The following is a 17,755-nucleotide window of genomic DNA, read 5'->3' as shown; positions in this document are numbered from 1 at the left end:
TTGTTACTCCCGTGGTGGCGGCTGGTACTATAAGCTCTAGCATTAGTGATCATTGTCCCATATTCATAGCTTATTCGCGCTCCACTCCTAGAGTAAAACCACGACTGCCCTTAATCAAGTATCAAAGCATTACTGATTCTAGTTTAGAATTGTTTCGTAACAGGATCGAGAACAATGATTGGACTACGGTTCTCGAGGAAAGCACGGCCGACGGCGCTTACAAAACCTTTATGTCTATGTTTTTGACAATTTACAACTCTTGTTTCCCTCTAAGAAATCTTAAACTTCATAAGCGCGCGCGAAAACCTTCGATTCATCCTGAACATTTGCAGTTAATACGTCAAAAGAACAAACTCTACGGTGCATTTTTAAAAAACAAAGATCCGTTAACTTTGGCGGCATTCAAAAAACTTCGCAATAGGATTACGGTTGAACTACGAAAAGCAAAAGCACACTATTACCAGCAATTATTCAGTGACGTGTCCAAAGGTCGGCCAGATCGAACTTGGCGAATCATCAATGACTTGCTTGGAGCGTGCCCTAACCGCCCTGATATGCTCGAGATCGTCATTGATAATAATAATAATTGGTTTTTTGGGGAAAGGAAATGACGCAGTATCTGTCTCATATATCGTTGGACACCTGAACCGCGCCGTAAGGGAAGGGATAAAGGAGGGAGTGAAAGAAGAAAGGATAATAGGTTCCGTAGTGGAGGGCTCCGGAATAATTTCGACCACCTGGGGATCTTTAACGTGCACTGACATCGCACAGCACACGGGCGCCTTAGCGTTTTTCCTCCATAAAAACGCAGCCGCCGCGGTCGGGTTCGAACCCGGGAACTCCAGATCAGTAGTCGAGCGCCATAACCACTGAGCCACCGCGGCGGGTGTCATTGATGGGGAACCAGTTTCTGGATCTGCATTATCTGACCGCTTCAACGTCCAATTTGCCGCCAGACCAAAGAAGGACTTGCCACAAAGTAACACCTCATGCTGCCTACAAAAACGTTCCCCTGAGACCATGTTTTTTAAATCCACAAATGAATCTGAAGTGTTTGACACGTTTCAAAGCCTGAAGAATAGTAAAGCCCTCGAAATTGACAGCATTCAGATAAAACCTATAAAACATGTTCTTGATCTCGTATGTTCATACTTAGTGCATATATTCAATCTTTCGCTGTCATCTGGCACTTTTCCTGACGACATGAAACGTACAAAACTCTCTGTTATATACAAGGGAGGAAACAGGAACGACTTAAGTAACTACAGGCCTATATCGATAATTCCAACCTTCTCAAAAGGCCTTGAGAAGTTTATGCTCACCCGACTAGACGAATTTTTTACTACGCAAAATATCTTAACAGAATGCAAGCATTGTTTCCGTAAGGGTAGGTCAACGGAGTCTGCCCTTTTGTTGGAAAAAGAAATTATCATTACAAACATTGAAGCTAATAGATTTACCCTGGGAGTCTATATAGACTTCAGTAAAGCTTTTGATTCGATATGTCACATAACCCTCCTTAATAAGTTAGATCATTACGGTGCCCGTGGGTTAACAAATACTCTTTTGAAATCGTACCTAACCGGCCGATCCCAATGTGTTGACATTAATGGTTACTATTCCACCTTTCAACAGATTTAATCCAGTGTCCCACAGGGCAGTATTCTTGGGCCGTTTCTATTTAATGTTTACGTAAATGATCTTATCTATGCTGATGATAATGCTGTGTTCGTATTATATGCCGATGATTCAAGCTTGTTCTTTAGTTCCACTAATGAAGTCGATTTGTTCAGAATGGCGAATAGTGCTTTGTCAAGACTACTGAAATGGTCCGAAACAAACAGCTTATAAATGAATGAAAAAAAGACGAAAGCACATTTATTTGCACCTAAAAACAAAAGTGTGGCCTCTAGTCATGAACTAAAACTAGGACCTTATAAAACAGATGTCGCGAAACAGCATAAAATACTAGGTGTCACATTCTCCAGTCAGATGACATGGAACAGTCATGTTGAACAGCTAGCCAAAAAACTCTCATCTGCCGTAGGTGCCTTATTTCGGACGCGTGACATATTTCCGATTTCCATTAGATTACAAGTATACCACGCCGTCTTCAGTTCACACCTTAACTACTGTACACTAGTATGGGGGACGACTACTAAAAAGAACGTCAATACACTTCTTCGTCTAGAAAAAAAAGCCATTACATCCTTCAGCCGAGCTATTTCGACGGCATCATATAATCAATATTCACTCCCTTTATAATTACCGTCTCCTCCACCAGTTTCACTTTGCTGATGAAAAGTATAGACAATTATTATTCACACTTTCAGGAGCAACGCTACGCTGCAATATTTCTAAAACACGCGCGCCTGAAAAATGGGTGACTCCACACCGCCGAACAAATTACCTTCTACAGTCATTAAGTTATACAATGCCAATGTTACTAAATAAGCTCAATGTGCCCAGTTTTATTAACCCTGTAATAACTCGCAAAGTTTTGCGTTCAATATTTCTAGAGTGACCTGTGCTTGCATTCTATAAACGCAGTAATGTTAGCTTTATGTCTAACTTGAGTGCAATGATTGTCTTTGTTGTAATCTCGTGTGCATGTATACGCTAGTCCTTGTATACCGCCTTGATGTCTTTTTTTTTCTTTTACTTCTGCTCTTATATTTGTAAATTTATGATAAAATGTGTCTTTTTCGAAATAACAGTACATGTATAACTTTTTTTTTACTGCTTTCACTGTTGCCTGCCGCCGGCTTTCAGGCCTCGTCAAGCTGTCCCCACAGCTTTTTGCCTGGAAGACCGTCAACATTGCGAAATGTTGAAAATAAAGGTGAATTGAATTGAACTGAATATATATTTACAATGTGTGTGTGTTTGTGTGTTTATGTTTATTTTAACGTCCCAAAGCGACTCAGGCTATGAGGGACTCCGTAGTGAAGGTCTCCGGAAGTTTCGACCACCTGGTGTTCTTTAACGTGCACTGACATCGGACAGTACGCGGGCCTCTAGAATTTCGCCTCCATCGAAATTCGACCGCCGCAGCCGGTATCGAACCCGCGTCTTTAGGGTCAGCAGCCGAGCACCATAACCACTGTGCCACCGCGGCGGCTTATATATATATATATATATATATATATATATATATATATATATATATATATATATATATATATATATATACAGTGTTGTGCGTTTTTATCGTGGACTAAAAAGTTTCCCCGCCACAACCGCTGGCTCATTTGCCGTGAAACTGCACACAGAGCTTGCGTATTATGGTAACTTTTGTAGCGTAGCAAGTATGACAATGGTACTTACTTAGCTGAGCCGTGCATGATGCGAAAACGCAATCGTCTACGTAGAGATCGGCGAACAAAACCCCGCAGACGACGTTTTTTTCGCAGAGTTGCGGAATTGGCGCCATCTGTTTTTGACAGTCGAAAGCGTCACGACAAGGCCGCCGAGGCGACCGTTTCGACCAGCGCGGCCCTTTGAATATGCCGTTCCGGCCGTTTCGTCTGCTTCAACTGAAGCGCTTGCAAAATTTTCGACTAACTTAGCGGAAAAAATATCAGAACAACAAATTTAAAGAGCCTTTACCTTTCAAAGAATACTGTTTGCAACGCTCGTCTCGGGGGCATTGTCGCTACGCGTTGAACTGCCGAAAACAGATGGCGCAACTGCCGCCCTTCAGCGAAAAAGCGTCGTTTGCGGGTTTTGGCTGCCGATCTCTACGTAGCCGATTATGTTTTCGCATCATGCACGGCTCAACTAACTAAGTGCCGTTGTCAAACTTGCTACGATACAAAAGTTACCATATTACGCAAGCTCTGTGTGCAGTTTCGCGGAAAATGAGCCAGCGGATGAGGCGGAGAAATTTTTTAAAGTGTTCACGATAAAAACGCACAACACTATATATATATATATATATATATATATATATATATATATATATATATATATATATATATATATATATATATATATATATATATATATATACTGGGAGCTGTGAATGCCCGGAGCAGGCTTTATTCCTGGCCGCAACAATGGCAATCATGACATCATGACGAAGACGACTATGGGAGTTGAGGATGTATATAGACCAATGAAGATGAATGTCACGCATATTGCTTGCACTAATTGCCCCCTTGGACGAAAGCGACCATCGTGGTTGTGAGTTAGAGCGATGACAGGCAAAGGGCCCTAGGCGCGTCACGTGGACAATCTCGATGGCACGACAGCAGCGATGATTAACAGGTGGAGCGGGCGCGACACGATAGTTAACAGGGGACGATTGTTCAAGCACTGTATACGGACGAATATAGCGGCTCATAAGTTTTTCACATAGCCCTGGCGTGCGCACGGGTGTCGACAGTAAAACCTCATAACAGCAGTATCAGAAACGGCGTAATGGACAAGGTCATAACTGCTTTTCCGGGAGACTAGCAAGCATCCGTGTTCAGTCACGCAAGTTCGCGGCAGTGGGCGACTGGGGTGGGAAGTAAATTATTGGTGGGAACGTGCTCAAGAGGGGACGGGGAGCGAAAAGAAAGTTGGTTGCAAGACGAATGTAGGGGACCGGCCATAGACAAGGAAAATATGAGAGTAACGGGTAATTCGTTGCAGCATTCGTTGTAGGCAAAGGTAACAAATGGGAGCAGGGAGTCCCAGTTGGTGTGGTCAGGTTGAATGCAGGTAGAGGGCATGTCCGAAAGGGTCCGATGGAAGCGTTCGGTGAGGACATTCGTTAGGGGTTATAAGCAGAGGTTGTTTTGTGGGTGGTATTCGATGCATGAAGCCGAGATGACCAGCTGTTGGATCGTCATGGAACGCTTGCAACAGCTGACAGTGTAGGGAACTGGGAACAACAAGAACACGGCAGTGGCCAGAGAGGGTTGTAACTGTGCTGGAGCAGCATGCCATTAATTATCGCGAAATTGGTGAGTTGGCGGCGCATTCGTGCGTTCGGAGGCTGCGTAGCACTGGTGAGGCGATCGATGAGCATTCGACAGTAAGTGTGTCTGCTGCTCCAAGGCGAGACCTCTGGGCACAGATGGGCAAACGAAATCAAGGGGGGCGTTTGTCATGGCAGGAGACGGTGTATGCGCAGGACGTCCTGGAGATGAAGGAGACGACGTGGTTGTGAGTGGGCGCGAAGTGAGCAGGCAACGAGAAAGAGCGTCGGCGTCCTCATGGTGTTTGCCAGATTTAAAGGGATGGTAAAATCAAATTACTGAAGGCGTAGAATCCAGCACCCGAGCCGCCCAGATAGGTTTTTAGGACCCTCGCGTTCAGCTCCCAGGAAAGTCCTACACATCCTATATTTAGGACGTGCTTTCTCTATGCCGCCGAGTAAATAGGGCCATGCCTGAAGCCGACCACGTTCGCCATGTCCTCAAAGGCTTCGCCTCGCTCACCTTCACTGCTCTCGGTGCCCGGGACTCTTCTTCGCTACAAGACATTCGCACCACCTGCCAGCCTCTTGACGAACTGCACTTGAACCGGCTTCAAGAATTGTGGGATTCCCGGCCCTCTACTGATGCAGACTTGCGCACGCTCATTCGATCCATAATGCGCACGAAGAACTCCATGGCGCCAATTCATTGTCTGCCACCTCTTTCCCACCTCCTCCTGCTCCTGGTGCCGCCAATTTGCGTGCAATGATCCAAGATGGGTTGGCCTCTTTCTCGCGCCCGATTAATCGAGAGTTCCTGTCTCTCGCTGCGTCCCGACGTATGCTGAATTTGCTGCGACACCATCGTCACATTTCCTGCCTTCCCCTTCTGATTGTGTGCCGCACAACCTCGCTGCTCTTTCTTCAGGACCTTCCGCCGCTGCTTATCCTCCTCTGTGGCACGTCTGTCTACCCCGTCGCGTTTGTTTCTACTGCGGAATTCCTGACCACGTCGCCCGTGTCTTTCGCAGGCGAAGGCATGACGAGCGTGCTGGTTACAGTGATCCCAGAGACGTCGACTTGTACCCGCAGTTTCCGTACCGCTCGAACTAAACTATCCACATCATCGTCCCTCCCCACCCCGCACTTCCACCACGTGTGAGCTTGTGAATGCATGGAGCAGGCTTTATTGCCAGCCGCCAAAATAGCGTTAGCGACGAAGACGGCGGTGGAAGACGATGATGTATAAAGACAAATGAAGATGATGGTCAGGCGCAATGCTTTAAAAATATTCAAGTAACACTTGTTTCTTGAATATTTATATATTTCTATATGAAAATATATACATATATATGCTTGAAAGAAAACAGACGTGGTGAAGAAACACTTCTCAATTTCTTCTCGTTTCGGCCGGGAAACCGCCTTCCTCTTTAGAATTGTAGATTTGATTTTTTTTCAAAGAACTTCAGAATAGCGGTGAAGTAACTAATATTTTTATTCTTTTTATAAAACAATTTATACGTGACTAGGAAATATGCCTGGATTGTGATTGCATGCCACTGTGAGTCATTTCCCTTTACTGTGATATCATCCAGAATGTAGCTTCGCATCATGCACCCCCCCCCCCTTATTTTTGCACTGCCCCTTTTCGCACGTGTGCGCTCCGCATTATTCTGCACCTTGTAAATTCGGCACGTGTCTATGTTCCTTTGGTATTTTAGTTGAACCTTGATTACATAACTTGCGATTGTACCATTGCAATTGCATGACTGCTTCATTTTATTTTTTTTATACTCACAGTCATTGGTGCAGATAATAATAACGTAACCATACAAATTTCGGAAACTGCGAGCAGCTCAGTTTCTACAGACGAAGGCCGGAACACCAAGAACAGGGAAGTGTTTCTTCACGAAGCTGTTACCTTTCAAGCGTATTACCACATATCTTTAGCGAAAATATATCTTTATCGTTAGTGTCAACAAACCATGCGTTGATGTTGAGCGTTTGTCGTGCGTGTGAGTCTTCTACATAGTGATAGTATAATTTCGCACTGAAAAAGGCATTCGACTCGTCAGTTCATTTCACTGCTAGCGTGCTTAGCAGACAAGGACAGCTCACTTACCTCTCACCGACACTAGCACGGCCTCTTCTTCCGGGTCAGTTGCCCGCGCCGGGGAAGCTGACCGGTGCCGCGTGGAGGATTTGGAAGAACTCGTCATGCTCGACCCGCGGAGGACTTTGAAGAGAAAGCAGAAAACAGGATGATTATTTCTCTAAGCCTGCGTTACCACTTTTACAACCAGACGTGAGCATCCATGACTGTAAGCGTCTGTCTACTGAGCGCGAGATCGCAAACTAGAACCCGATATTGCGCGAACACACTGCTACCTACTCTTGCGAAGTGCTACCGTCTCGAGAAAACAATAGTATAGGTTTTTCGCAGCTGTTAAATGTTCTTACGCTTATTTTTCCCGAGGATGGATGGATGGACGGATGGGCGGATGGACGGAATGATGAACGGACGGACGGACGGATGCATGCATGGATGGATGGATGGGTGGATGGATGGATGGATGGATGGATGGATGGATGGATGGATGGATGGATGGATGGATGGATGGATGGATGGATGGATGGATGGATGGATGGATGGATGGATGGATGGATGGATGGATGGATATTGGTAAATGGGTGGGTGGATTTGGATGGATAAATGAGTGGGTGGGTGGGTGGGTGGATTTGGATGGATGGATGGATAAATGGGAGTGGGTGGGCGGGTGGTTGGGTGGATTTGAATGGATGGATGGATGGTTGGCAGTAGCGTCCCCTTTGAAACGGGGTGATGGTAGTTGCCACCATGCTCAGGGTTTTTCCTTTATTTTTGTTTAACTGCGTTGTAAGTTATTAAAATTCGCCATTTTCTTTAAATACATCTTCCTACACTTTTAACATTAAGTCACCTCTCTGCTTTTGAGGCGCCAATCTTCCAATTGCTTTTTGCTAATTTCCACTTCAGATTTATTTACATGACTATTGTTATCTCTAAACCCAAGGGCCCCAGGAAGAGTGACTGTGCCTGCATCGACATCAGGATGGATACCATCACATTTTAGTATGAGGTGTTCTATTGTTTCCACAGATTTACCACACACAGGACATGTGTCATCTTCGTTAAATTTCTTTTTATAGCTGCGCGTTCTAAGACATGCTGATCTAGCTTCAAAGACTAGAACACAACCTCCTGAGTTATCATAAAACGCTTCCTTCCTGATCTGCCTTTTCCAGTACCGATATAGTTCCACACTATGCTTCTTTTCCATTGAACTTATCCAGTTTTTACCTTCCGCGTTTCTAACCTGTAGTTTAATGCTCTGTCTTTCTCCTTCCTCGCGGGTCTGGCATACTTACTGGTCAGCTTCCTAGTTCTTTTCCGCCATTTTGAGTCAACGCTCTTTCTGTACAGGTATTTAAATACATTAGCTGGCCACCTTTTATCGCCCAATTTCCTCAAGCGTTCTTCGTGTAGTATTTTACTCTGAGATTCCCGTGCTTCGAACGATGCCCAGCCCATAACCCCTTCTACTGCCTCGATTGTGGTTTTTCCGTGGGCAACTAGTGCTAATCTTCTAACCGCTCTCTGATTTAATTCTCATCTCGACTGAACTTCTGCCCTTAAGCACAGAATAGCATTCCCGAAAGTAAGCCCCGGCACTGTTATTCCTTTCCAAATACCTCTCAGTACTTCATACTTGTCGTACTCCCACAATGCCCTGTGCTTCATTTTCCCTGCATCTCTTCGCCATTTTGCTGTGAGAGACTCTTCGTGCTTCTCCGTGTACATCTTCCCTTCGTTTACCCATGCCCCGAGATATTTGTATTCAGCCACTCGGAGTATTTCATGCATTTTATTGCAATTTCCTGATCAGTGGTATCATTAAAAATCATAGCACCTGACTTAGTTGCGCTAAAACTGAAACCTAGTCTGTCTCCTTTTTCTTCACAGCAATTAACCAGAGTTTGCAAATCTTCCTGGCTATCTGCTAACAGTACAATATTGTCCGCATACATTAAAACCGGTAGTCGTTGCTCAGCAACCTTTCCGCCTAAACTAGTTTAGTACGACAGATTATAACATAGATCGCTTCCTTGTAGACTGCTTTTCATGCTTATCATATAAAGCATGATGCAGCGGTGGTAGACGACAAACTTGCCTTAATCCTTTGTGTACGTTGACAGTTGTCGTACTCTTAATTCCTTCCCATGTTATTTTAACTTTATTTTCTCGATAGATTTCCTGTAGAAATATATCGAGTTGCTGCTGGTAAAGCGCCCTCTACTAACCTCTCAGTGCGAATCAGAGCGCCGCCAGTTTTAATTAGAACAGCGACCAGGCGTTAATGTAGTAGCCGTAGGCACATAGTGCATGGCTTATTGCAGGAAGTACTACCTTCAAAAGGGCGTAGTTTATGTCTGTGTGAGCATAGTGGCAATAGGGGCTAGTTGTTAGCTGCAATGCGCTATCGCAAGACATCTTTTTGTGGCTACTATTTCTATGGACTTATCGGAAAGCGGCATCTTTATAAAGAAATATCCCAATTTGACTCCTGCAGAAAGATGCCGAGGAAGATGTTCTCAAAAATTCGTTGAGAAGTTGCTGTTTTCGGTATGACTCGATTTCAGTGTTTTCAGTTTATAACTGCCACGTGCAACGATCCCTTACTCTCTAGTGTTGACTACCAACCTCTCATGTACTCATGGAATCCTCGTGCGTGTAAAACCCGGCAGTGTGAGGTAGCGATGACACTCATGCGGTGCAGAATTTCCCGTTTAAATCTTTGCGTGGGTTTGTGGGTTCAGTCCCACAAACCTTTGTGCGGCTTGTGGTGAGGTCCAGACATTGGAGAATTTCCTACTCTCTTGCCGGAGGTTTGCACATCAGAGGTGAGCACACCTACAAATTCCCATTAGAAAGTTGGGCATCACTTTGTCGATTCCCCACCTCCTCTCTTTCGGCGCGAGCGCCCGGGGGTTTTGCATTGCATCAAGTTTGCGAATACCTCCAAAATTATATAACAGCTACCGGCAGATTCCCTTGCTAATTGTTTCCAAAATTCCGCGTTTAAAAGAGCTTTGGGTATTTTCATATATTCAATTATTTAATTATCAGATATTCTCTCCCGATATTTTGTTTCTTCCTTTTCTTTTAAATTACTCCGAAATTTCTCCCAAGGCACAATCATTAGCTTGACACTAGTTTACCCTATTATATGGGGTCCCCTCACTGAACCCTGGCCTACCCCCCGTCGTGGGTATGTGCCATGTCACCAAGGCAACAACAACAACAAGTTGCTGTTTTTGCCAGCCTGTGGCTTCCATCTTGAATAACGAGGCTCTTTGCGATAATATGCTATTTTTCTCGCTTGCGGCCTGCCGCCTAACTATGATCCTTCTTTTGTTTGGGAGTTTCTATCCGTTATGGAGCATCTGCGCTCGCACTGTCCTCAAGCCGATCACACATATTGCACGGACTGTACCTTCCTGAAAATTATTGGAAGAACTTATCAGTAACGTCTTTTCAGTCCAAAGGCTTCCATCGTTTTCTCCACGCGTTTAGCTTCACTCAAGCAGTTAGAATGGCTAGTCGCTGTGGAAACATTAGTTGTATGTGTAAATGCGATAGGATTAGAAGCTCAGACAACAGTAAAATGCGATAGCATTAGAAGGTTTTGATGCATTTGCCGGATGTTACGTCACTGCCGGTTGGCGACGTGAACTTTTTGCAGCCAACGAGCGGATTTTATGAGCAATGACATATTTTCTCCCAGTGAGCCTTTTAGTGTTATCGCGAAAATATTGAGGCAAACTTTAAACGAGAGGCGTAGTAGTAGCCTAGATAACGACAGTAGAAACAGTGCAATGTTCACGAAGGACGCAGAAAGGGAAGACGAGACACAGGCGTTGAAGAACTAAGTTCAGCGCCTCCAACCAACTAGCTCATGATGTGTTCCTCTAGATAACAAACAGAGAAATCAGTAGAGCATGGCCAGGACTAAACTATAGACAATTTTATCAAGGGCGCCGCCAATTTGGGAACCTGGCCCCCTCTAGCGTCCAGTCTGAAAGCGACCGCCATGCTGGTATGTGAGATCGCATTCGCGGCGAACACACCAAACAGGAAGCAGATGGCCCATATCGGCAGTTCAAAGCTTCGGAATTCATTTTTCCGCGTTCTAAAATCGCGTACATATAAAAAGCTTTTCAAGAAGCAGTGTGATCGTTGCGGCAAGAAATGGCAGGAACACCAGCGGATTATGGCGTCGCAGGCGCTTCCACCATCGTAACAACGACTGACTCAGGTGAAAAGAAATCTGACAAGTTTTTTGTAACCTACGTGCAGAAACACGACGTACGCGTAGTGTTGATTGCGAAGGCGATCGAGTGAGTGATGCAGGGAAACTCTCAAGCAACTTTCTGTGATATTTCACTGAGTTTCAGAGATAGATTAGTGTAATGAGGTAGGAATACTGTTGGAAGCTAGCAAAGCTAGTCACATCTTGACGACTGTTTTAAGTGTGATGTTAGTTGCATTTTATTTGTCAAGTAGTTTTCATGTGTATGCGCTCAGTTTACTGTCGAAAAAGCTAGCGGCGATGAGTTTGTTTCGTGAAGACTGACGTGAATATCTGAGAAGCAAATTTTTCGCCCTTGCCATCACTCTTACAATGAAGTATCTTGCCGTCCCGAATGAACTGTCGCGCTGAATAACGGAAATCTAGACCTAGGCTCTTGTCAGGGGATTGTCCTTTAAAATGTATCAGCGACTGACAATACGATGCAGTGGGCTATAGTCCAGTACTTTTGTGATCTGAATACTGCGGCAAAATTTTGAAGTGAAGAAAAAGTGCACCGAAATCTTTCATGCAAGCCCTCATTAAGAGCACAATGTCTTCAATTACGAAAAACAAAACCAGGACAGGGCATCTCCTTTCTTTTTTTTTTTGTTCGCATGTAGACAGCTGTCACGGGTTCGCCTCCTGCAAATTGATCTTTTTGCAAGTTGCCTTCAAGCGCATTTGATGCAGACAAATTCTCTTCTGCGATCGAATGACTTTTTTTCACATAACCGCATGCGCACGTACTATCGGCAGCAGAAATGAACGGGATGGGTGTTCTCGGAAAAGAAAGAAATAACTAAATTTTCTATTGCGGCCTTGCGACCAAGTAGCATAGTATTATTAACAGGAGTGGAGCATGCATGTTCTCATACGTTCATAAATTCTAGGTGATTGGCTTATGTGACTGCACCAAAAATTTTTTTTCCGCTCGCCCCCTTCCCGTAAACTTCTGCTGCAAAATGTACCTTCCGTGCAATGACGTTCTTGAACATCCGCTCTCACCAACAAATTGTCGAGAACACTGACAGGATGAAACTCGTTTGGTTAATGCTTGGAATCCTGAAACGCCCCTCATCTGCGAAGCGCTGCAAATGAAAGAGCCGGCGCCCACACACATGCCACGGCTGTCGATGCTCTGGAGGTCATTTTTGACGCTTCCGATAGTTTTTGCTGCAGCCGAAAACAACACAGCGGTATCCGGAGGACCTTAGGACTCGATTAGTGGCGATATCTAGACTTAAAACGGTTTAAACTCTTTCGTTGCTCAAAATACCGCGCAGCACACTCGTATGCTGTGCGCCACGCCTCGGTGCTCCTGCCGCCGGCACATACCAGAGAGGAATAGCGGCGCTGCGCTCGCCGAGCTACAGACTATTTTCCTCCCCTCCGCGAAAAAGGTCCATATCATTTATGTTTGTTCCAGCAGTAAATTTCTACCCGATCCATTGAACAAATCTGGGGCCTATACAAGCGCCAATCTGTGCTGGTCGTCGAAAGACAAATCCCCGTCAATGTCTGTGTTCGTAGCGATTTTGTCAGGCCCCTGATAAACAAAAAGAAGCACTTCTCGCAAGGCGCAAAGGTTTCTGCTTGTGTTGAAAAGTAGGACAATTACAGCAAGTGTCTTCAAGAATACGAAAGGCCACTGCGGCGCTCCAAAAAAAAAAAAAAGGCTTCGGTTCAACGTGGCTAACCTAGGTATACGAGCGTTAGCTCTGTTGAGCATGGTCTCCACCGTTTCAAATCAAATATCCAGGATCAAGGTTCAAGGTCAAGATCAGGTATCTAATGGTCATTGTCACATGATCACGAGGTCATAACACCATAGCATGGGCCATACCACCACGCAGTTAAGTTCGGTTTGACGTCGTGGGGCATTGAAGGTCATTCTCGATGTGGTGGCCATTGTCTCATATCAAATGTCAAGGTCAAGGAGAGGTACCCAATGGTCACAGTCATCATAAGACCATAGCTTGAGCCAGTCATTGTCACTTGCGAAGCTATCGCCGGAAGAGACTCGGTGGCGACACGCCATGCCGGAACGACGCAAAAACAACATCCGCAGCCTGCAGGCGAGTCGGGACAAAAGGGCACAACGTTGCTTCCCGCGTGCGACAGCGCATCGACAAACGACGCTCCCTCCCGGTTTCGTGGAATAGTGCGAAGGCATACACCGCCAAGCACACGGATTGTCCTCAGCGGTGGCTCGGGTCTGTGTCCTGCTGCCAGCTCAGTTCGGTCGTGGTGCCCAAAAGAAAAAAACATAGGAACACACACCTGTCTAACACATGACGCTCCGTACTCAGAGCTCAGATGTTCGGGGGGGGGGGGGGGGGGGGGCGGTTGAGGGAGGGGGGTCATCTAGTCGCGAATACGCCTTCCTTTCGAGGGTGCTGCATATCATCTTGGAATGAATCACACACACACACACACGCACGCATGGACGCACACGCACACGCATACACACACACACGGATGCACGGACGCACACGCACACGCACACGCACACACACACACACACACGCACACGCACGCACACGCACACACACGCACACACACACACACACACACACACACACACACACACACACACACACACACACACACACAGCGCTTGCCACGTTAGTAAGCGAGATTCCTCTACTGAGGCGCGCGACACTCTTCTCTAAAACTGCCCAATGCCTGTTGCTCGCTTTACATACGTTATCGGCCTTTCCCCTATTCCAAAATCCTGAGGGCGAAAAATCATGACGGCGTTGGTTGGCTACCTTATGTCGGGCTGTCTACACTGCAAGGCGAAGAAGACCGTTGAAAACGACGTAAATATAAGGGCACCATGACGGTCGACATGTACTGTTTTTGTCAAAAATATGCAGCCGACAAAGCTTGCTTCTGAGCCACGCTATGTCGCTCTTTCTGCGCTAAGGAGAGCTCCTCCGGGGCACAGTGCCTTACTTATTTTTATTTGTTAGGATCTTCCGTGCATACTTCATTTAGAGTATTCAAGGTCCGCAGCACAAACTTCAGACCCTTGTCAGCGTCCAAACTGAACAGGCATGAATCGATCGCAGTATTGCAGAAAGATACGGAAGACAACCAAGAGAAATGTTTAGTTTATACGCGTTGAACGTCCCAAAAGGACTCAGGCTATGAGAGACGCCGTAATGAAGGGCACCAAAAATTTCGACCACCTGGGGTTCTTTAACGTAATTGCCATCGCACAGCACACAGGCCTCTACAATTTCGCCTCCACCGAAATGCAACCGCCTCGGTCGGAATCGAACCGTCGTTTTTTGGGTCGCAGCCGAGCGCCATAACCACTGGCTCAACAGAAATATGCATAGGAAAAAAAGTGACGAGTCTCATTAAACAGACAACGCCATAACATGCTTCGGGGCACATCACCGCTCGGAACTTGGTCATGATTTCGCCCCTTCTTACGCAGGCTTTTATTCTGCTCTGCACCAGCCCACCGCCTTCCTGCTTCAACTATCCCCTTGGATTCTTCGATTTCATCGACTCACCTTGGAACCCTTCCGTCACCGTCCACGAAGAACTTGAAACCTGCCTTCCACCGCCGTTCCAGCCGCTCGTCAAGTACGACATCTGGCAACCTGGCGGAACTATTAGCGCGGGAGATACGCATCGACTACAAAAGACGCATCTGCTTTGGAGCCACTTGGGGCACATCACCGCTCGGAACTTGGTCATGATTTCGCCCCTTCTTACGCAGGTTAGTTACCTGCCGTCCTCGGCATCGTTCCGTTCAAATGACCCGTTCTTGCTCGCGGTGGCGTGCCCCCCTGAAATGCTTGATTGCTGTCGCCGAATGCTTCGCCTGTCATGTTTCCACTACTTTAATGCATTCCTTGTTTTTTTTATGCTTGTTCAGTCAGGTGATATTGAACTTAACCCTGGGCCCCCTGTGTCATTAGAGGATATTTCTGAAGCTTTCGCTCGCCTCGAGCAATCTCATGCCACAATAATTGCCGAGTTGTCAGCTATTCGTGGTGCGCAGTCTAACATAGAAGAAACTGTCAATCGTCTGTCGCTGCGTGTCGATGATTTGGAAAGAAATATTGGGAATGTTCCATCGAGCAGCCCCTGCCCGCACAATAATACAAGCCAGAACAGTACTAAGCTTACGTTTGAAATCAAACAGCTCGCCGAAAAATGTGATGACGCGGAGAACCGCCTCCGCAGGTCGAACCTAATCTTTTTTGGAATTTCGGATGTAAAAGAAGAAACGTGCGCGCAATCTGAAGAACATGTCGTTTCCTTCTGCCGCGACAAACTTTCTGTGACAATTGATCCGGCTGACATTGAGCGCGCGCACCGAGTGGGTCGTTACACGGAAGCAAAGAAACGCCCCATTATTGTAAAATTTGCGCATTTCAAAACCAAATCCTTAATACTTTCAGCAACATCTCAGCTTAAAAATTCAGGGTATACCGTTCGCAAAGATTATTCAGCCCGTGTAAGATTGGCCCGGAAAAACTTTTTGCGTATGCTCAGCAATCTAGCGCTACATTCAAGATACGTTTCAACAAACTCATTATTGGTAGCAAGCAATACGTCTACAATGACACAACCGATACTGTAACAGAGCTATCGTCATCATAGCTATCACCACCACCTGTTTTCCGCTCACTACGTGCCAATCCTCGTCAATCATCATTTGCTGACAGAAATGCGCGGTCTTCTAAGAACATGACTCTATTATTGACAAATATCCCCAGTTACCTCCCAAAGAAAGAAGCAATAGGGTCCCTTCTTGCAGATAGTTCCGCGGACATTGCTATTTTCACCGAGTCTTGGCTAACTCCAGATATAGAGGACATAGAACTTCTTTCCGAAGCAAAACCTTTTATTGCTTACAGACGCGACAGAGCGGGAAGAAGGGGTGGTGGCGTTCTTGTTCTCTCGAAATCAGAATTGCATACATCATCCGTCCATGTTAGTTCCTCTCACGAGATACCTTGCGTTAAACTGGCCCTTCCTAGCTGTACGAACATTATTGTTGCTTGTTATCGGCCTCCTAATTGCGACTCCTCCTTTCTTACCGACCTTCACTCCGTCCTACTTGATCTGCACTCTCGGTTTGTCCATGCGAACTTCCTACTTTGTGGAGACTTTAACTTTCCCGATATCGACTGGGAAACCTTGTCAGCACGGTCCGGTCCGTCGACCAATTTTATTGACTTAGTCCTCACGTTTAACTTCATCCAGACAGTTAAAGTGCCTACTCGTGGCGACAACATTCTAGATCTTGTTCTCGCTTCCAAACCGGAGTTAATTGAGTCCTTAACAAGCATCACTGGTCTAAGTGATCACGAGGTGCTTGTGTTCAATTTTTCCGTTCCCATCCTCACAAAGCAACGCTCCACAAAGTACATCCGCGACTACAATAAAGCAGATTTTCGCACTATTAACCGTGAGTTAGAAACTTTTTTCCACCTTTTCCAGCAGGCCGCACCGATTGGATCAGTAGAACAAAACTGGTTGCTCTACAAAAATAAAATTTTATCTCTTGTCGAAACCTATGTCCCCCTTGTCTGCATACGTGGTGACTGTAACAAGCCCTGGTATAACAACGCCTTGCGACAGTTAGCAAACAGAAAGAAGCGCCTCTATCGCGCGGCCAAGCACACAAATTCTGTAGAAAAATGGGAAACGTACAGCAAATGCCTACATGAATACATTAGCATACTACGACGTTCTAAAAAGAAATTTTTTCACGAAGATCTTGAAAACATTATGCGCGTTAACCCCCAAAAGTTCTGGAATCTGGTCACCCCGTGCAAAAGCCGTACTCAAAACATTTCTTTGGTTAACCATGATGGCTTACATGTTCCTGATATTGAGCGCGCAGATGTCATGAATTCATATTTCTCCTCCGTGTTCACCCACGAACCTGCACTTGGTATTCCCCCAAAACCTGCCACTAATTTTTCCCAAATGCCACCAGTTTTTATAACCCATGAGGGTATCGCTAAACTCATCGACAACCTTAAGTTGTCAAGCGCTCCTGGGCCAGACAACATAACTGCCTAAATATTGAAGGGCACTGTGAGCATTTCTAGCCGTATTTTGCACACTATTTTTCAGCAGTCTGTTTCAAACGGTGAAATACCAAATGATTGGAAAACTAGTAAAGTAACCCCAGTATTTAAGGCAGGCAATCGATCCGATCTTTCTAATTACCGCCCAATTTCATTAACATCTATTCCATGCAAGCTACTGGAGCACATTTTATATTCGCAGATCGCATCACACCTCGACAATAACGCTTTCTTTTATGAAAAACAGCATGGTTTTAGATCAGGCCATTCTTGCGAGTCCCAGCTTTTTGAATTCACCACAGACCTTCACTTAAACTTAGATTCTTCCTTCCAAACTGACGTCATTTACCTAGACTTCTCCAAAGCCTTCGATCGCGTTCCACATCAGCGTT

General features: G+C 45.6%; 1 protein-coding gene across 1 annotated transcript in view; it reads right to left on the bottom strand.

Moving 5' to 3' along the window:
- Window positions 1–17,755, bottom strand: part of LOC144123446 (uncharacterized) — a 775,538-nt gene that overhangs the window by 410,183 nt on the left and 347,600 nt on the right. Inside the window, exon 5 of the mRNA XM_077656272.1 lies at window positions 7,029–7,142. Coding sequence (XP_077512398.1) covers window positions 7,029–7,142 — 114 coding nt within the window. The remainder of the gene's footprint in view (window positions 1–7,028; window positions 7,143–17,755) is intronic.

Source organism: Amblyomma americanum, chromosome 3, assembly GCF_052857255.1.
Source record: "Amblyomma americanum isolate KBUSLIRL-KWMA chromosome 3, ASM5285725v1, whole genome shotgun sequence".
In the NCBI taxonomy this organism is placed as follows: Eukaryota; Metazoa; Arthropoda; class Arachnida; order Ixodida; family Ixodidae; genus Amblyomma; species Amblyomma americanum.
This window is presented reverse-complemented; position numbering and strand designations above follow the sequence as displayed.